Source organism: Pseudophryne corroboree, chromosome 8, assembly GCF_028390025.1.
Source record: "Pseudophryne corroboree isolate aPseCor3 chromosome 8, aPseCor3.hap2, whole genome shotgun sequence".
Taxonomy (NCBI): Eukaryota; Metazoa; Chordata; class Amphibia; order Anura; family Myobatrachidae; genus Pseudophryne; species Pseudophryne corroboree.
Genome location: NC_086451.1, coordinates 366,806,802 through 366,828,752, shown reverse-complemented (window position 1 = coordinate 366,828,752; position 21,951 = coordinate 366,806,802). Strand labels below are relative to the sequence as shown.

Here is a 21,951-nt window from a genome sequence, read left to right as displayed (position 1 = left end):
AAGTGGCGTTACCGTCTCCTGATACGGCCGCCCTCAAGGATCCAGCTGATAGGAGGCTGGAAACTACCCTAAAAAGTATATACACACATACTGGTGTTATACTGCGACCAGCCATCGCCTCAGCCTGGATGTGCAGTGCTGGGGTGGTCTGGTCGGATTCCCTGACTGAAAATATTGATACCCTGGATAGGGACAGTATTTTATTGACTTTAGAGCAATTAAAGGATGCTTTTCTTTATATGCGAGATGCTCAGAGGGATATTTGCACTCTGGCATCGAGAGTAAGTGCGATGTCCATATCTGCCAGAAGAAGTTTATGGACGCGACAGTGGTCAGGTGATGCGGATTCCAAACGGCATATGGAAGTATTGCCGTATAAAGGGGAGGAATTATTTGGCGTGGGTCTATCGGATCTGGTGGCCACGGCAACTGCCGGGAAATCCACCTTTTTACCTCAGACCCCCTCCCAACAGAAAAAGACACCGTCTTTTCAGCCGCAGTCCTTTCGGTCCTATAAGAACAAGCGGGCAAAAGGCCATTCATATCTGCCCGAGGCAGAGGAAAGGGTAAGAGAAGGCAGCAAGCAGCTCCTTCCCAGGAACAGAAGCCCTCCCCGGGTTCTGCAAAGCCCTCAGCATGACGCTGGGGCTTTACAAGCGGACTCAGGAGCGGTGGGGGGTCGACTCAAGAATTTCAGCGCGCAGTGGGCTTGCTCACAGGTGGACCCCTGGGTCCTGCAGGTAGTATCTCGGGGTTACAGGTTGGAATTCGAGAAGTCTCCCCCTCGCCGGTTCCTAAAGTCTGCTTTGCCAACGTCTCCCTCAGACAGGGCGACGGTATTGGAAGCCATTCACAAGCTGGTTTCTCAGCAGGTGATAGTCAAGGTACCCCTCCTACAACAGGGAAAGGGGTATTACTCCACGCTATTTGTGGTACCGAAGCCGGACGGCTCGGTAAGACCTATTCTAAATCTGAAATCTTTGAACCTGTACATACAAAAATTCAAGTTCAAGATGGAGTCACTCAGAGCAGTGATAGCGAATCTGGAAGAAGGGGACTTTATGGTGTCCCTGGACATCAAGGATGCTTACCTGCATGTCCCAATTTGCCCTTCACACCAAGGGTACCTCAGGTTCGTGGTGCAAAACTGTCATTATCAGTTTCAGACGCTGCCGTTTGGATTGTCCACGGCACCTCGGGTCTTTACCAAGGTAATGGCCGAGATGTTTCTTCTGCGAAGAAAAGGCGTATTAATTATCCCTTACTTGGACGATCTCCTGATAAGGGCAAGGTCCAGAGAACAGCTGGAAGACGTAGTAGCACTAACCCAAGTAGTGCTGCAACAGCACGGGTGGATTCTGAATTTTCCAAAATCTCAATTGAACCCGACGACACGTCTGCTGTTCCTGGGAATGATTCTGGACACGGTTCAGAAAAAGGTGTTTCTTCCGGAGGAGAAAGCCAGGGAGTTATCCGAACTTGTCAGGAACCTCCTAAAACCAGGAAAAGTGTCTGTGCATCAATGCACAAGAGTCCTGGGAAAGATGGTGGCTTCTTACGAAGCGATTCCATTCGGCAGATTCCACGCACGAACTTTTCAGTGGGATCTGCTGGACAAATGGTCCGGATCGCATCTGCAGATGCATCAGCGGATAACCTTATCGCCACGGACAAGGGTGTCTCTTCTGTGGTGGTTGCAGAGTGCTCATCTGTTAGAGGGCCGCAGATTCGGCATACAGGACTGGGTCCTGGTGACCACGGATGCCAGTCTGAGAGGCTGGGGAGCGGTCACACAGGGAAGAAACTTCCAGGGAGTATGGTCAAGCCTGGAGATGTCTCTTCACATAAATATATTGGAGCTAAGAGCGATTTACAATGCTCTAAGCCTGGCAAAACCCCTGCTTCAGGGTCAGCCGGTGTTGATCCAGTCGGACAACATCACGGCAGTCGCCCACGTAAACAGACAGGGCGGCACAAGAAGCAGGAGAGCAATGGCAGAAGCTGCAAGGATTCTTCGCTGGGCGGAAGATCATGTGATAGCACTGTCAGCAGTGTTCATTCCGGGAGTGGACAACTGGGAAGCAGACTTCCTCAGCAGACACGATCTACACCCGGGAGAGTGGGGACTTCATCCAGAAGTCTTCCACATGATTGTGAACCGTTGGGAAAAACCAAAGGTGGATATGATGGCGTCTCGCCTCAACAAAAAACTGGACAGGTATTGCGCCAGGTCAAGAGACCCTCAGGCAATAGCTGTGGACGCTCTGGTAACACCGTGGGTGTTCCAGTCAGTGTATGTGTTTCCTCCTCTGCCTCTCATACCAAAAGTACTGAGAATTATACGGCAAAGGGGAGTAAGAACGACTCGTGGCTCCGGATTGGCCAAGAAGAACTTGGTACCCGGAACTTCAGGAGATGCTCACGGAAGATCCGTGGCCTCTACCTCTAAGACGGGACCTGCTTCAGCAGGGACCGTGTCTATTCCAAGACTTACCGCGGCTGCGTTTGACGGCATGGCGGTTGAACGCCGAATTCTAAGGGAAAAAGGCATTCCAGAAGAGGTCATTCCTACACTGGTAAAAGCCAGGAAGGAGGTGACTGCACAACATTATCACCGCATTTGGAGAAAATATGTTGCGTGGTGTGAGGCCAGGAAGGCCCCCACGGAGGAATTTCAACTGGGTCGATTCCTACATTTCCTGCAAACAGGATTGTCTATGGGCCTCAAATTGGGGTCCATTAAGGTTCAAATTTCGGCCCTGTCGATTTTCTTCCAGAAAGAATTGGCTTCAGTTCCTGAAGTCCAGACTTTTGTAAAAGGAGTACTACATATACAGCCCCCGGTTGTGCCCCCAGTGGCTCCGTGGGACCTTAATGTAGTTTTGGATTTTCTCAAATCCCATTGGTTTGAGCCACTCAAATCGGTGGATTTGAAATATCTTACATGGAAAGTAACCATGCTACTGGCCCTGGCTTCAGCCAGGAGAGTATCAGAATTGGCGGCTTTATCGTATAAAAGCCCATATCTGATTTTCCATTCGGACAGGGCAGAACTGCGGACGCGTCCTCAGTTTCTGCCTAAGGTGGTGTCAGCGTTTCACCTGAACCAGCCTATTGTGGTGCCTGCGGCTACTAGCGATTTGGAGGATTCCAAGTTGCTGGACGTTGTCCGGGCATTGAAAATATATATTTCAAGGACGGCTGGAGTCAGAAAATCTGACTCGCTGTTTATACTGTATGCACCCAACAAGCTGGGTGCTCCTGCTTCTAAGCAGACGATTGCTCGTTGGATTTGTAGCACAATTCAACTTGCACACTCTGTGGCAGGCCTGCCACAGCCTAAATCTGTCAAGGCCCATTCCACAAGGAAGGTGGGCTCATCCTGGGCGGCTGCCCGAGGGGTCTCGGCATTACAACTCTGCCGAGCAGCTACGTGGTCGGGGGAGAACACGTTTGTAAAATTCTACAAATTTGATACCCTGGCTAAAGAGGACCTGGAGTTCTCTCATTCGGTGCTGCAGAGTCATCCGCACTCTCCCGCCCGTTTGGGAGCTTTGGTATAATCCCCATGGTCCTGACGGAGTCCCCAGCATCCACTAGGACGTCAGAGAAAATAAGATTTTACTTACCGATAAATCTATTTCTCGTAGTCCGTAGTGGATGCTGGGCGCCCATCCCAAGTGCGGATTGTCTGCAATACTTGTACATAGTTATTGTTACAAAAAAAAATCGGGTTGTTATTGTTGTGAGCCGTCTGTTCAGAGGCTCCTACGTTTGTCATACTGTTAACTGGGTTCAGATCACAAGTTGTACGGTGTGATTGGTGTGGCTGGTATGAGTCTTACCCGGGATTCAAAATCCTTCCTTATTGTGTACGCTCGTCCGGGCACAGTATCCTAACTGAGGCTTGGAGGAGGGTCATAGGGGGAGGGGCCAGTGCACACCACCTGATCCTAAAGCTTTATTTTTGTGCCCTGTCTCCTGCGGAGCCGCTAATCCCCATGGTCCTGACGGAGTCCCCAGCATCCACTACGGACTACGAGAAATAGATTTATCGGTAAGTAAAATCTTATTTTTGCAATGAAAAAGTCAATAAACCACAGCTGCAGCTGTACGGCTCGCTTCCCAGTGGCCTAATCGCAGAGAGATAGATGCCCTTCCTGTGGTCAGCGTTCCCTTCCTGAATGTGCGCCAACAGGATTTCTGTTTTGCATTTAGTATACGCCACCTATTCTCATGTTAATGGATCCATCCCTGGAAAACAGACGCGCACTGAATGACTTCCTTTATACAGGAATACAGTGGCTTGAAAGCAGGATGACTTTCCCTTTTATTTGTGCAAATTCTTTGTTTCATTTGCCACTCGTTTGTCACTAATATTGAACCCCCCCCCCCCCCCCGGCTCTCCCCTTGTATCTTCACTCGATAATAAGTAAATCACAGACCAGTCGCATGAATACATTAGTTAAATCTGTAAAATATCACAGCAAGTCATGCAGAACAGAGTCAGCTAGATGCTTGTGAACAAGACATTGTTACTGCTTAAGCGACACACTTGGTTGAGTTCCGGCAGAGGGTGTAAAGAATGTGTTGCTAAGTGCACGTTAAATACTCAGATATTATGTAAAATAAAAGCATCATTTTAACTGGTAAAATCTCAGTTTTTATCTCTTGACATATTGCACGTCAAGAATATTAGTGTGGAACGTGTGAAGTAGCACTGAGGAATGTAAAATTGTTTCTGTAAAATGATCTGATGAAGATTGCCCATTTTGTACGAAAAGGGTTTTACTTAGAAACAGTAGGTTTTGCGTGAATGTTTTTAATGTGAAACAGACTATTTAGTTAGATGTTGTATGCGTCAGATGATCTTAGTTCCCATCACATAGCCGATGCAGTATGACTTTTCATGTTCAGGTTTAACATCAGACCATTGCTAAAAATGTTACTGGCAATACCAAGTAATGTAAAAAAAAATGTTACTTGCAATAATTTACTGAGGAATCATTAGAAATATGTCATATGCTCCCTGGACTAGAACAAGTGTCTCCTGGTCTGTCACAAAAGGTACAAAGCTCTTCTTGGACACACTAGGCCAGTGTTTCCCAAACCTGGTCCTTATGGCCCACTCAGTCCAGATACCAAGGATAACATTCATGATCACAGGTTGCTATGTTTTTCTTAATATCTGGACTGTCTGTGGGCCAGGAATGAGGATCAGGTTTGGGAATACGGCACAAGGCTGTGGGAGGCACAGTTATTAACCACAGTGAACAAGAAAAAAACTCAAATCATAGCGCTCAGTGTGGTTTCATAAAAATAACTGAAAAAATACTTATAGTCCGTATGTATAACAGAAGTCCAATCTCAAGGCAATTCCTCCTGTAGTAATCTAGGGGCGATCAGATCTTCCACTTCATGCGATGTATTAACAACATATGTGAACAGAAAAAATATATAACATAGTGTAGTACGTCTCTAAAAATGCTGAATATACACAATGCAGCCCAGAAATCAACTTTCATAGAAGATGGATGGCGTACCCCACTCACAGTGATAAGAATTAATCTTCACACATAAAGGTATCTTTGAGTCCACCAAATGATTATGAGTGAGATATAAGGTGTAGTGCGTACCGTTACTCACTCAGAATGAGATGCGGATCCTCACGTAATGGTTTCTTTATATCAGGCTCCAGAAATATCACTCATTATAGCCACCTCAGTCTATTGCAGGAGGCGGTCTCCCTATTAGTAGAGTGCTGCAACCACATGAGCCTGACCCTCTCTATGAGGGAGAAAATGCTCTTTTCCTGGTAATGTATCTACATATCATACATTACCAGGAAAAGAGCATTTTCTCCCTCATAGAGAGGGTCAGGCTCATGTGGTTGCAGCACTCTACTAATAGGGAGACCGCCTCCTGCAATAGACTGAGGTGGCTATAATGAGTGATATTTCTGGAGCCTGATATAAAGAAACCATTACGTGAGGATCCGCATCTCATTCTGAGTGAGTAACGGTACGCACTACACCTTATATCTCACTCATAATCATTTGGTGGACTCAAAGATACCTTTATGTGTGAAGATTAATTCTTATCACTGTGAGTGGGGTACGCCATCCATCTTCTATGAAAGTTGATTTCTGGGCTGCATTGTGTATATTCAGCATTTTTAGAGACGTACTACACTATGTTATATATTTTTTCTGTTCACATATGTTGTTAATACATCGCATGAAGTGGAAGATCTGATCGCCCCTAGATTACTACAGGAGGAATTGCCTTGAGATTGGACTTCTGTTATACATACGGACTATAAGTATTTTTTCAGTTATTTTTATGAAACCACACTGAGCGCTATGATTTGAGTTTTTTTCTTGTTCACTGTTGTTATATACGAGGGTTAGGTGGCCCTCATTCACTCAATAAGCTGCATAAGTGTTTTTGCGCCTTGGATGTTGATTAATTTTGCTTTCTTGACAGTTATTAACCAGATTGGAACGACTGGGGTGTCACATTTTCTATCCCACTGATCCCAGTACAATGGACAAGGGTTCCTAAATCCTGTGCCTATGATATCAAGATTTAAAAATAAATACTGGCACAGAGCCATAATTGAAAATTTAAGAAACAACCCAAAGCTTTGCTTCACCATTTTAGTCGGGCTCGAATAGAAATCGGCTATAAGTAGGGCTTTCTGGCCTTAACTCGGCCGTTGTGAATGTGTCAACTCATAGTTCCAGGCACTTATACCGTAATCATTGGTTTAATGTGCATTAGCTATGTGAGGAAAAGGACTTGTAATTGAATAACAGTGGGCATAAAAGTCTAGCCTACAAACCCTTTTCCTAGAGCAGCAAGTATCAAGCCTAATTGAAACTGGCCCTTACGGGCCCCATACACTAGGACGATAATGCCCGATTTCATCCGATTTCAGGCATTCGGCCCGATATATCGGATGATATCGGGCATTTTGGAGGTATTTCCGATCCAATCCGATGTGCGTTCTTGTGAGCATCGGATCCTCCAGATTGAATGTGCTGCACATTCAATCTGGTCCGACCCCACACGCATGGCTGGGATCACCCTGGATCGCCCAAGATACATCGTATGCAAAAGGACAGCATACGATATATCTTGGTCGATCCTGCCCCCCGGGAGGCTGACGGGGGTGATCGCCCATGACATATCAGACGGACATGTCGCGGTAGTGTCTGGGGCCCTTTAGAAACAGAAGTGTTCCCATTCTGTTTCATCTGGCGACCATTCTCTTCAGGAACATGAATCATCATTTATACGGCAGGCTCCTATGTAACCAGTAGAATACTTTTCCTTGATTTTAAGGCTGCCATATTTACGTATGACATGAGGGTAACAACACTTGTTGCAGCAGTGGCTTAGGGTTTCAAACATTAGGTATTTTTTTTTTATGCAGTAGTTAATTTTTCTTCCAAGACTTTATATGCCTTTGTGTATAACGCTGAACTATATTGCCTATAGAGAAATGTAAAGGGGTGGAAAAGGAAATAGTGTGCATAATGTATATACATATTGTGGCATATTTACTAAACATCCATACATTTCATCATGTAAAGTTTGTGTAAATCTACTCTCTTAGAGTTTGTAAATGGACATGTTCATTTGTTTATAATGTATATTTTGGCAGGTGGAATTACACATGACACTTTCCAGAAGGAACTGATGTGTTTTGATCCAGATACAGACAAATGGACTCAGAAAGCTCCCATGACTACAGTAAGAGGTCTGCACTGCATGTGCACCGTGGGAGACAAACTGTACGTTATTGGTGGAAACCATTTCAGAGGAACTAGTGACTACGACGACGTCCTCAGCTGCGAATACTACTCCCCATCTTTGGACCAGTGGACTCCAATTGCCGCAATGTTACGTGGACAAAGTGATGTTGGGGTAGCGGTTTTTGAAAATAAAATTTATGTGGTTGGTGGATATTCTTGGAACAATAGATGTATGGTGGAAATTGTCCAGAAATATGACCCTGAAAAAGACGAATGGCACAAAGTGTTTGATCTACCAGAATCCCTTGGGGGCATCAGAGCTTGTACTCTAACAGTTTTTCCACCAGAGGACAATTGTGGTTCACCATCTCGGGAATCTCCCCTCTCCGCACCTTGAAGACTGATATTGTAATATCTTTGCACTGCGTTAAGATTTTTTTTTTTTTTTCCGAAACTCTCAAACAAGCTTAGCCAACCAGAATTGGCGTTCTCTTCTGTAGAGCATTTTGTACTATTAATTTGGCATATGTTATTTATCGACAATATTAACTAAAATGTTTATTTAAAGTGGCCAGATGTTATGATGAAAATTCATATGAATCAATTAGGTACGTATGCAATATTGACTATGGGATTACTTGCTTTATAAACTAAGGAAGAAACAGAGGTAGGCTGTAATAGTCTTGTCTCTTTAAATCCACCTGATGTTTGGGTAGTTTTTCCCTATTTAAATTGACTATAAAATGGTCTCCTCCCCTGATTGTAACATTTTCACATATTTATTTATTTAAGCACTTTGTTAAGTGTCCTTTGAAAGGGCCAGTAGTGCCTAACAATGGATGTCATCCTTGTTCATCAAATTGCATTTACCCTTTGCAGCACTTGCAAACTGCCCCCCCCCCCTTTTTTTTTTTTTGACAAGGGGATTAATTGTATGTCACCATTTTCTTATCAATGCCTGTGCTTTGTATAGGATTGAAGGTCTTTTGTACATGTTCTAGATGCTTGCTTGCTGTCCCAATCTTCGTTAATATGGACTTGTCACCAGGTTACAGTGGAGGCAGCCATTTTGTGGAATGAACCAATATTTATTAGAATCTAGCACATCAAGAAAGGTCTAGTGTTCAGCACTGTCCTATGCCTCAGTGATATCATTGGTTCAGCCTACAAAATGTGTGTGTGTGTGTGTGTGTGTGTGTGTGTGTGTGTGTGTGTGTGTGTGTGTGTGTGTGTGTGTGTGTTGTAGGTGAAATGTTCATGTTAAAGAAGTTAGGCGCTACAAGAAAGGGCTATGTGTGGGGAATGGATATGCACTTTGCCTTCCTGTAGGTAGTCATGTGCAGCCATTTGGCCTTGGTTTGTCTCTAGTGTTATCCTTAATTCTACTTCTCTTTATAGAAATCTGATTCAAAACTACTGTAAAAGAGAGCAGCCCCAGTGCCAGAGCAACAGTCTACCTATTTGTAGCTTAGAAATAAAGGCCCTTTTCCTTTAGCAAAGCATTGTAGCCGGCACACTTGAAAAGTATCCATATCAGTGGTGGACAAAATGAAATTACATTCGGCAGTAGAACAAGGAGACAATGTGAGGCAAAGTATTTATCAGGCGGCCTACTTGCCTGCATAGGGCCCAGGGGGCAGTGAGAGGCCTAAATGACTCTAACCTGGTTTTGTGGGGTTATTTGACAAATAAGAGTGGGTGGACAAAGGCCCCAATCCATGATCTTGCCTAGGGCCTCATGGCTCTTATTCAGGTTATGGCTTGACCTTTCCCAATATCTGTAGAAGAGTGTTTTCCTTCATGTTTAAGAAGTCCTCTCAAAAAGTTAAACTGTTGAAGAGAATTTTTGAGAGCCAGATGCTACTCTTGTGTCTGTGGTTTGCTCCTCCTGTCACATAATTGGTAAGTAACTAGGCTTCTTGCCAAAAAAAGGGTTTTTCCCTTTGGGGAAAATGTGGAGTCTATTTTAAGTGTTAATCTGTTTCATTCTTTGGTATTACTGGCCCTTTAAGGTTTCTTATTCCAGTTCTAATTTAAAGATATTGCAAACTGATATAATACTTGTATGATCCTCTTACATCATGAAATAAAACCGTTTTTAAATCAACTATATATGCCTTATTCCAAATATTGCATTTCTTTCAAGATTGAGTTTAAAGTATACCTTTTTGGTTAATACAGTTTTATCATTCAGGAGCAAGGATAAAAACCGATGTATGAAAAATCAGCTTGTTAAATTTGTTTCCCTATGCTAAATGAAATGAGATGAGGGCTTGACATGTTAAGGGACAAATTTAATTTGTTATCTGAATGAGAAGTGTGCCTCATCCTTACCTCATGTGAATTGGCTTATTGTACAGTCTGAGGTTATGTAGCACAACATGCAGCAAAGGGGTTTTGCTGCTTTTCCATAAAGGAGTCCTGTTTTATATTCCATTTTGTTCAATAAAAACACCAAACTTTTGACTGCAATTACTGAGCGTGAAATAATTAATACAGCATTATTCTATTCTCCTGCCTCACTGTTGTCTGGATGCACCCTCCCCTCTGTTTGTGGGCTCTATTTGCTAGGAAACCAATGCACAAATGGGTACTGTGACCTACATTCCAGACACTTTTTTATTTTTTTTCCGCTTCCTTTTGCTGTGTTAAGTGTGAAGAGCACTGCAGGCTGCAGTATAAAGCGTGAAGACTGCTTGAGCAGAAACACAGCAAAGAATTGTTTTTGTTTTTAATTATAAATTGTGCTTTACTTTTGGTGGCTTGCTGTTTTTGGAAACCTATTGAAGATGTTTAAGATTGCTGCTGGCTTGTGTTACTTTTCTCTAACGTCCTAGTGGATGCTGGGGACTCCGTCAGGACCATGGGGAATAGCGGGCTCCGCAGGAGACAGGACACATCTAAAAAGCTTTTTAGGTCACATGGTGTGTACTGGCTCCTCCCCCTATGACCCTCCTCCAAGCCTCAGTTAGGTTTTTGTGCCCGTCCGAGAAGGGTGCAAACTGGATGGCTCTCTTAAGGAGCTGTTTAGTAAAGTTTTTTTTTAGGTTTCTAATCAGTGATTCCTGCTGGCGACAGGATCACTGCAACGAGGGACTTAGGGGAGAGACTTGCAACTCACCTGCGTGCAGGAGGATTGAAGTTTTAGGCTACTGGACACTGAGCTCCAGAGGGAGTCGGAACACAGGTCAGCCTGGGGTTCGTCCCGGAGCCGCGCCGCCGATCCCCCTTACAGACGCTGAAGAAAGACGGCGGAACGGAGGTCCGGAAACAGGCGGCAGAAGACTTCACAGTCTTCAGAGAGGTAGCGCACAGCACTGCAGCTGTGCGCCATTGTTGCTACACGGCTCACTGACACGGTCACGGAGGGTGCAGGGCGCTGCTGGGGGCGCCCTGGGCAGCAATATAAATACCTATTTGGCAAATAAATACATCACATATAGCCATTAAGGCTATATGTATGTATTTAACCCAGGCCAGTTTTCCTAATAACCGGGAGAAAAGCCCGCCGTGAAAGGGGCGGAGCTTATTCTCCTCAGCACTCAGCGCCATTTTCCTGACCAGCTCCGCTGGTGAGGAAGGCTCCCACTCTCCCCTGCACTACAGAAACAGGGTTAAAGAGAAGGGGGGCATAAATTGGCGATATAATTATATATTAAGAGCCCATATATAGAAACAACACCTTCTAGGGTTGTTATATACATTATGGCGCTTTTGGTGTGTGCTGGCAAACTCTCCCTCTGTCTCCCCAAAGGGCTAGTGGGTCCTGTCCTCTATCAGAGCATTCCCTGTATGTGTGTGCTGTAGGTCGGTACGTGTGTGTCGACATGTATGAGGAAAATGTTGGTGAGGAGACGGAGAAAATTGCCTGTAATGGTGATGTCACTCTCTAGGGAGTCGACACCAGAATGGATGGCTTACTTATGGAATTACGTGATAATGTCAACACGCTGCATGAGACAGCCGGCGGACAAATTAGTATCGGTCCAGGCGTCTCAGACACCGTCAGGGGCTTGTAAAAACGCCCATTTACCTCAGTCGGTCGACAGACACTGACACGGACACTGACCCCAGTGTCGACGGTGAAGAAACAAACGTATTTTTCCTTTAGGGCCACAAGTTACATGTTAAGGGCAATAAAGGAGGTGTTACGTATTTCTGATACCACAAGTACCACAAATAAGGGTATTTTGTAGGGTGGGAATAAACTACTTGTAGTTTTGCCTGAATCAGATAAATTAAATGAAGTGTGTGATGATACGTGGGGTTCCTCCGACAGAAAGTTATGGGCGGTATACCCTTTTTCCCGCCAGTAGTAAGGGCGAGTTGGAAAACACACCTTAGGGTGGACAAGGCGCTCACACGCATATAAAAAACATGGCGTTACCGTTTCCAGATACGGCCGCCCTCAAGGAGCCAGCTGATAGGAAGCTGAAAAATATCATAACAGTATATACACACATACTGGTGTTATACTACGACCAGCAATCGCCTCAGCCTGGATGTGCAGCGCTGAGGGGGCTTGGTCGGATTTCCTGACTGAAAATTTTGATACCCTTGACAGGGACAGGATTTTATTGTCTATAGAGCATTTTAGGGATGCATTTCTATATATGTGTGATGCGCAGAGGCATATTTGCATTCTGGCATCAAAGAGTAAATGTGATGTACATATCTGCCAGACGAAGACACGACAGTGGTCAGGTGAGGCAGATTCCAGACGGCATATGGAAGTATTGCCGTATAAAGGGGCGGTCCATTGGACCTGGTGGCCATGGCAACAGCTGAAAAATCCACCTTTTGTTACCCCGAGTCACATATTGGCAGAAAAGGACACAGTCTTTTCAGTCTCAGTCCGTTCGTCCCCATACGGGCAGGCGGGCGAAGGCCAGTCATATCTGCCCAGGGGGAGAGGAAAGGGAAGAAGACTGCAGCAAGCAGCTCATTCCCAGGAACAGAAGCTCCTCACGGCTTCTGCCAAGTCCGCAGCATAACGCTGGGGCCGTACAAGCGGACTCAGGTGCGGTAGGGGGTCATCTCAAGAGTTTCAGCAACACTCGCAAGGGAACTCCGGGATCCTACATGTAATATCCCAGGTGTACATTGGAAATTCGAGACGTCTCCCCCTCACACAATTCACAGGCTGTATTCCCAGCAGGTGATAATCAAAGTACCCTTCTTACAACAAGGAAGGGGGTAGTATTCCACACTATATTGTGGTACTGAAGCCAACCGGCTCGGTGAGATCTGAAATATTTGAACACTTACATACAAGCGTTCAAATCAAGATGGAGTCACTCGGAGCAGTGATAGCGAACCAGGAAGAAGGGGACGATATGATGTCACTGGATATCAGGGACGTTTACCTACAGGTCCAAATTTGCCCTTCTCACCAAGGGTACTTCAGGTTCCTGGTACAGAACTGTCACTATCAGTTCAGACGCTGCCGTTTGGATGGTCCACGGCGCCCCGGGTCTTTACCAAGGTAATGGCCGGAATGATGATTTTTCTTAAAAGAAACATGGACGCTTTCCTGATAAGGGCAAGGTCCAGAGAACAGTTGGAGGTCGGAGTAGCACTATCTTAAGTAGTTCTACGACAGCACGAGTCGATTCTAAATATTCCAAAATCGCAGCTTTTTCCGACGACACGTCTACTGTTCCTAGGGAAGATTCTGGACACAGTCCAGAAAAACGTGTTTCTCCCAGTGGAGAAAACCAGGGAGTTATCCGAGCTAATCGGGATCCTCCTAAAACCAGGAAAAGTGTCAGTGCATCATTGCACAAGAGTCCTGGTAAAAATGGTGGCTTATTACGAAGCAATTCCATTCGGCAGATTTCCCGCAAGAACTCTTCAGTGGGATCTGCTGGACAAATGGTCCGGATCGCATCCTCAGATGCATCAGCGGATAACCCTATATCCAAGGAAAAGGGTGTCTCTCCTGTGGTGATTACAGAGTGCTCATCTTCTAGAGGGCCGCAGATTCGGCATTCAGGATTGGATGCCGGTGACCACGGAGGCCAGCCTGAGAGGCTGGGGAACAGTCACACAGGGAAAAAATTTCCAGGGAAGTGTGATTAAGTCTGGAGAATTCTCTCCGCATAAATAAGCTTAGAGCAAATTTATAATGCTCTAAACTTAGCTAGACCTCTGCTTCAAGGTCAGCCGGTATTGATCCGGTGGGATAACATCACGGCAGTCGCCCACGTAAACAGAAGGGCGGCACAAGAAGCAGGAGGGCAGTGAAAACTGCAAGGATTTTTCGCTAGGCGGAAAATCATGTGATAGCACTGTCAGCAGTGTTCATTCCGGGAGTGGACGACTGGGAAGCAGACTTCCTCAGCAGGCATGACCTCCACCCGGGAGAGTGGAAACTTCATAGGGAAGTTTTTCAACATGATTGTGGACCGTTGGCAAAGACCAAAGGTGGACATGATGGCGTCCCGCCCGAACAAAAACGGGACAGGTATTCCGCCAGGTCATGAGACCTTCAGGCGATAACTGTGGATGTTCTGGTAACACCGTGGGTGTACCAGTCTGTGTATGTGTTCCCTCCTCTGTTTCTCATAACCAGGGTATTGAGAATTATAAGACATAGAGGAGTATGAACTATACTAGTGGCTCCGGATTGGCCAAGAGGGACTTGGTACCCGGAACTTCAAGAAATGCTCACAGAGGACTAAGGGCCTGGGGAGCTAAGAAGGGACTTGATTCAGCAAGTACCATGTCTATTCCAAGACTTACCGCGGCTGCGTTTGACGGCATGGCGGTTGAATGCCGGATCCTGAGGGGAAAAGGCATTCCATAAGAGGTCATACCTACCCTGGTCAAAGCCAGGAAGGAGGTGACCGCACAACGTCATCACCACATGTGGTGAAAATATGTTGCGTGGGTGAGGCCAGGAAGGCTCCACGACGGAAATTCAACTAGGTCGATTTCTACACTTCCTGAAAACAGGAGTGTTTTGGACCTCAAATTGGGGTTCATTAACATTTAAATTTCGGCCCTGTAGATTTTCTTCCAGAAAGAATTGACTTCAGTTCCTGAAGTCCAGATTGTAAAGGATGTATTGCATATACAGCTTTTTTGTGCCCCTAGGGGCACCGTGAGATCTCAACATAGTGTTGGGATTTCTTAAAATCATATTGGTTTGAACCGCTCAAATCTGTGGATTTGAAATATCTCACATGGAAAGTGACCATGCTGTTGACAAATATCTCACATGGGAAGTGACCATGTTGTTAGCCCTGGCCTCGGCCAGGCGATTGTCAGAATGGGCGGCTTTGTCTTACAAAAGCCCATATTAAAATTTTCCATTTGAACAGGACAGAACTGGGACTCGTCTCCAGTTTCTTCATGAAGGGGTGTCAGCGTTTTCACCTGAAACAACCTCTTGTGGTGCCTGCGGCTACTAGGGACTTGGAGGACTCCAAGTTACTAGACGTGGTCAGGGCCCTAAAAATATATATATATATATATATATATATATATATATATATAGTTAGGACGGCTGGAGTCAGAAAGTCTGACTTGCTGTTTATACTGTATACACCCAACAAGCTGGGTGCTCATGCTTCTAAGCAGTCTATTGCACGCTGGATTTGTAGTACAATTCAGCTTGCACATTCTGTGGCAGGCCTGCCACAGACGAAATATGTAGATGCCCATTCCACAAGGAAGGTGGGCTCATCCTGGGCGGCTGCCCGAGGAGTCTCGGCATTACAACTTTGCCGAGCAGCTACGTGGTCAGGGGAGAACACGTTTGTAAAATTTTACAAATTTTGATACTCTGGCTAAGGAGGACCAGGAGTTCTCTCATTCGGTGCTGCAGAGTCATCCGCACTCTCCCGCCCGTTTGGGAGCTTTGGTATAATCCCCATGGTCCTGACGGAGTCCCCAGCATCCACTAGGACGTTAGAGAAAATAAGAATTTACTTACCGATAATTCTATTTCTCGTAGTCCGTAGTGGATGCTGGGCGCCCATCCCAAGTGCGGATTGTCTGCAATGCTTGTACATAGTTATTGTTACAAAAATCGGGTTATTACTATTGTTGTGAGCCATCTTTTCGGAGGCTACTTCGTTTTGTTATCATACTGTTAACTGGGTTCAGATCACAAGTTGTACGGTGTGATTGGTGTGGCTGGTATGAGTCTTACCCGGGATTCAAGATCCTTCCTTATTGTGTACGCTCGTCCGGGCACAGTACCTAACTGAGGCTTGGAGGAGGGTCATAGGGGGAGGAGCCAGTACACACCATGTGACCTAAAAAGCTTTTTAGATGTGCCCTGTCTCCTGCGGAGCCCGCTATTCCCCATGGTCCTGACGGAGTCCCCAGCATCCACTACGGACTACGAGAAATAGAATTATCGGTAAGTAAATTCTTATTATTTTTTTTGGGGGGGGGGGGGGGGGGGGATGGTCAAAATTACCTTTTCAAACTCTGGGGACGGATTAATTAGTGGTTAATGCTAGCTTCCTGAACTGGGTGGTGAACGGTGGGGTTTTTGCATTTATGCACAGTTTAGCACTAATGCTGAGTCTCTGATCTAATTAAAACAGCCTCTGTCCTGTTAAACTTTAAGTTTTCCTGTACGCTGTAGAGGTGTCCATTTTGTGGGCTGATCCACTATCCATGGGATTACATCCAACAATGTACTAGTTGGCAATTGATAATTTAGCCAGCTTTAGGAAGGCTGCAAATCCCGTTACAGGTTGAGTATCCCAAATCCAAATATTCCGAAATACGGAATATTCCGAAATACATACTTTTTTGAGTGAGATAGTGAAACCTTTGTTTTTTGATGGCTCAATGTACACAAACTTTGTTTAATACACAGTTATTAAAAATATTGTATTAAATGATATTCAGGCTGTGTGTATAAGGTGTATATGAAACATAAATGAATTGTGTGAATGTAGATACATTTTGTTCAATGCACAAAGTTACAAAAAATATTGGCTAAAATTACCTTCTGGCTGTGTATAAGGTGTATATGTAACATAAATACATTCTGTGCTTAGACTTGGGTCCCATCACCATGATATATCATTATGGTATGCAATTATTCCAAAATACGGAAAAATCCGATATCCAAAATACCTCTGGTCCCAAGCATTTTGGATAAGGGATATTCAACCTGTACTTGGGATTTAGGGCCTGATTCAGAGTTGACCGCAGCAGCAAACTTGTTAGCAGTTGGGCAAAACCATGTGCACTGCAAGGGGGGGGGGTCAGATATAATGTGCAGAGTTAGATTTGGGTGGGTCATTTTGTTTCTGTGCAGGGTAAATACTGGCTGCTTTATATTTACACTGCAACTTAGATTTCAGTTTGAACACACCCCACCCAAATCTAACTCTCTCTGCACATGTTATATCTCCCCCCGCCCCCCCCCTCCTGCAGTGCACATGATTTTGCTCAACTGCTAACAAATTTGCTGCTACGATCAGGTCTGAATTACCCCCTAATAGTGGGTACACACTGATGGATATATCTGCAGATCAATTGATCTGCAGATATATCTATGGATGGAACGGGCAGTGTGCTGTGCATACACACTGTCATAAGTTCAGCTGTCATTCACCGCTGGCTGCCGCAGCTTGTGTACGGGCGGTTGGCTGGTTGCCCGTACACACACAGCGATGCGCCAATATATCGGTAGATATATTGGGCGTTGGCTGTGCTGCAGGGCCGACGTGATATGTCTGTGAACGACGGAGTTCACAGACATATCACACGTACACACTGGCCGACGGACCCGTGATATATCGGCCATTCAATAGAACTGCCGATATATCGGCCAGTGTGTACGGGCCTTTAGTCTAATTCAGACCTGATCGCAGCAGCAAAATTTTTCTCTTACGGGCAAAACCATGTGCACTGCAGGTGGGGCAGATATAACATGTGCAGAGAGAGTTAGATTTGGGTGATGTGTTCAAACTAAAATCTAAAGGGCCCCATACACTAGAACGATTTTGCTAAATTTCAGCTCACTTTGGTCACTCGGGACTATATATTGGGTGAAATTGTGCATTTTTAGCTGTGGATCCGATCCGACGCGCGGCCCTGTGAGCGTCTGGTCGACTCCTCATGGTTGTTGGTGCTGCACTCGTTATTTGTCGTGATAAAGTGGAATTGTATGGAATCGAACAGTGGTTTTTGCGCTCACGATACATCGCTTGTGATCTATAGTAGGAAGTTTGAAGCACCCTAATCCAGCCCATCAGATGTATCTGATGGTACCTGTGAATGCATGCTATACATCCCATGCGATATGTAGACGCTTGACATATCCTATGTGATGTACAGCATGCTCCAAAAAGTCACATTGTACCAAATCGTTTGGAATCGTATGTAAACACTCCCGGGCGAGTTCAAGGGCAATCGGCCCGACTTCAGCCTCTAGTCATATCGTTCTAGTGTATGGGGCCCTTAAATTGCAGTGTGAAAATAAAGCAGCCAGTATTTACCCTGCACATGGTTTTGCCCATTAGAGATAGATTTAGCTGCTGCAATCAGGTCTGAATTAGGCCTTTAGTTTGATAGTGTTTCATATTAGATAAAAATTGTAGTTCCAGGTAAAAAAAAACCCATCATATAATGTTTTTATCTTTCTTTTTGTTTGGAATGCTTCATTACACTCTACCATTAAGTCTTTTAATAGAGGTTGTACTTTAGTCGGGGCGGTACGGATGGAGTAATGGTTAGCATTACTGCCTCTCTGCATTGAGCTCATGGGTTTGATTTCCACCACAGACCAACTGTGTGGAGTTCGTATATTCTCCTCATGTTTGTGTGGGTTTCCTCCCACAATCCAAAAATATACTGGTAGGTTAATTGGTTCTCAACAAAAATGAACCCTACTGTGTAGGTGTGCATGTACATGGGCAGACTAGATGGTTCTTATCTGCCATCAAATTCTATTTTTCTATGTTTAGTTCTTCAAAGGGAACGTCATCTATGATGAATTGTGTTTTTTTTATTTTTTTTTATGTACTATGTTGACTAAGTAACACAGCCAAATAAAGGTATTGTATAATGTATAAACATACAGACCATCAAACAGAGGAATAGCCCTCCAGGGCGTGCCGTTCTGTCTCATTTTCTGCATTGTTACTATAATGTCCTTTAGGAACTGTGAAAAACCATACTTGAATAGTATGTAGACGGTCGTAAGTTTTGTTTTTTAAAGCCTTTCTGTAAAAAAAATTTTTGTGATGGTTTCATATTATTGATTTTTACCACACGATGTTATAATCTGTGATTTTCAATGGTCCTTTTGCTTTAATGAGGTGTATTACAGTACAGATTTTTCACAAGTAACTGATATTTCTCAATATACTCATCTATCCGTATTACTGGCAGATGGTATTACAGCTAGAGACAGAAGGAAATTTGAGTGGATCAAATGCAGGAAATTAATATCCTATAACATGATCCACCAAATACTGTACAACAGGTTTGCCAAATACTGAATTTCCCTCACATTCGAGTCCTTTGCATGTGCACCGAAACACCAACAGACACTGTTGTTTCCACAGCCCCACTGTAATTCCACAGCACCGTGAGGAGAGCCACATTATCACACAATAACACCACATGCCGGGGTCGCTAAACTGATTCTGGGTGCTCTGTCAGGTGTTGGTCTATGTACATACTAAATTTCTCTTATGTCCTAGAGGATGCTGGGTCCATATTAGTACCATGGGGTATAGACGGGTCCACTAGGAGCCACTGGCACTTTAAGAGTTTAATAGTGTGGGCTGGCTCCTCCCTCTGTGCCTTTCCTACCAGTCCCAGATTAGAAAATGTATCCTGAGGAGCCGGTCACAGCTAGGGGAGCTCCTAGAGCTTCTTTAGTTTTATTTTTTTCTAAGAGTATTTTAGGCACAAGGAGGCTGCTGGTAACAGCCTCCCTGCTTCGCGGGACTTAAGGGGGGGAGTAGTGTCCAACCCTGAGAGGTTAATGGCCACTATCTCCGCTGATAGGACACTGAGCTCCTGAGGGTGATGATCGTTAACCGTCCGAGGCGACCGCTCACTCCCGCAGCACTGCCACCACCACCTAACAGAGCCAGAAGATTCCGGTGGTGAATGTGTCACCGGTGAACCGACAAGCGGGGAGCCGGTGTGAATGGCGGGAACAGGGTGAGTACTGCGCTCCAAAAGGCTCAGTGGTACAGCAGGTGTGGCGCTATGAGGGACACCCTGGGCCAGCGCAAATACCCTTACACTGGTCACTCAGGCTATCAGGGACTCCGGTAAACACTGCTAGCATAATACCTCAGGCCAGTATAAAATTTCAAATAGTGCGGGAAAACGTGCCATGTTTGGGGCGGAGCTTGTCAGAGCAGACCCAGCGCCATTTTCTCCCTGCAGATCCACTTCCAGCGACGCTGACAGGGAGCGCTGTTCCTCCACACGACTGCAACTATCCTGTGCGGTACCAGGGGGTTGTAGAAGGGGGGGGGAGGCTGTAAATTCGCTGTGTAGTCTATTAAGGGTACACAGTCAGCGCCAGGCAGTTCTTATATAACTGTCTCTGGGGCGCTGTGTGTGCTGGCTCCAAACTCTGTCTCTCTCTGAAGGTACTTGCGGGAAACGGTGTCTGACATTTTCCTGTGTGTGTGTGTGTGTGTGTATGCAAATTCTTACATAACTTTGTCCAGGGACTCTGGAGTAGATGTTTTAACCTGGAGAAGGCATAAGAAAGTGATAAACCAGTGATAAGTGCAAGGTGATACACGCACCAGCCAATCAGCTCCAATATGCAAATTGACAGTTATGAGCTGACTGGCTGGTGCGTTTTTCACCTTGCACTTATCACTGGTTTATCACTTCCTTATGCCTTCTTCAGGTTAATGCATCAGCCCCTCTGTGTCTTATGCTGCAGAGGAAGTATCTTCTCCAGAACAATCCATTCCATGTACCGTGTGTGTGTGTGTGTGTGTGTGTGTGTGTGTGTGTGTGTGTGTGTGTGTGTGTGTATGCAAATTCTTACATAACTTTGTCCAGGGACTCTGGAGTAGATGTTTTAACCTGGAGAAGGCATAAGAAAGTGATAAACCAGTGATAAGTGCAAGGTGATACACGCACCAGCCAATCAGCTCCAATATGCAAATTGACAGTTATGAGCTGACTGGCTGGTGCGTTTTTCACCTTGCACTTATCACTGGTTTATCACTTCCTTATGCCTTCTTCAGGTTAATGCATCAGCCCCTCTGTGTCTTATGCTGCAGAGGAAGTATCTTCTCCAGAACAATCCATTCCATGTACCCAGGAATGTGATGATATGTCTCAGACTTCTGAATCTGGGCCACAATGGCTTGCTTCCATTAAGGAATTGATATCTCAGATTTCTACTAGGGTAGCCCATACTGAGGCTGAAACTCAGGTTTTAAGGAAATCTATGGAAGTTTGGTCAGGTTCTGTTCCCATTACTTCTAAATCCCCTAGCATATATCCAAAGAAACGTGCACTTGCCCAGATTATGCAAGCCGACACAGATACCGACTCTGACACGGCAGACGGTGATGGGGATGTGCTGAGGGGGGTGGCATCCCTTGCAAAGGGGGTGCAGCTCATGATTGAGGCCATTAGGGATGTGTTACACATTACTGACACACCACCTGAGCAGATTGAGGAGGCTTACTTCACTGACAATAAGAAAGCCTCACTAACCTTCCCTGCGTCTAAAGAATTAAACGCATTATTTGAAAAGTCCTGCAAAACCCCGGAGAAAAAAATCCAGATCCCAAAAAGGGTTCTTGTTGCTTTTCCCTTCCCTGAGGAGGATAGGAAAAAATGGGAAAACCCACCCATAGTTGCCGCATCTGTCTCCAGACTGTCTAAAAAGGTGGTTTTACCTGTCCCTAGATCTACCGCGTTAAAAGAACCGGCTGATCGTAAGATTGACACTACGCTCAAATCCATATACACTGCTTCGGGAGTGTCGTTAAGGCCCACTATTGCCTGTACATGGATTTCTAAAGCCGTAGTAAAGTGGTCAGGCACATTACTAGAGGACTTGGATACGATGGCTAAAAGTGACATTGAACTGTTTTTACGGAACATACAGGATTCTGTGGGGTTCATGGGGGAGTACATGAAGGACCAGGGTACTCTGAATGCAAGGATATCTTCCATGGCGGTATCGGAATGCAGGGGACTCTGGCTGCGCCAATGGTCT

At 45.2% G+C, this 21,951-nt stretch overlaps 1 protein-coding gene across 4 annotated transcripts in view; it reads left to right on the top strand.

Annotated features, from left to right (window-relative positions):
• The window catches only part of LOC134949143 (kelch-like protein 13), a 191,416-nt gene extending 181,184 nt beyond the window's left edge, over nucleotides 1–10,232 (top strand). For all 4 annotated transcript variants that reach the window (XM_063937552.1, XM_063937551.1, XM_063937549.1 and 1 more), the window contains one exon: nucleotides 7,670–10,232. In XM_063937552.1, the coding sequence (XP_063793622.1) occupies nucleotides 7,670–8,157 (488 nt within the window). In that variant the 3' untranslated portion in view covers nucleotides 8,158–10,232. The remainder of the gene's footprint in view (nucleotides 1–7,669) is intronic.
• Nucleotides 10,233–21,951: the final 11,719 nt, after the last annotated feature.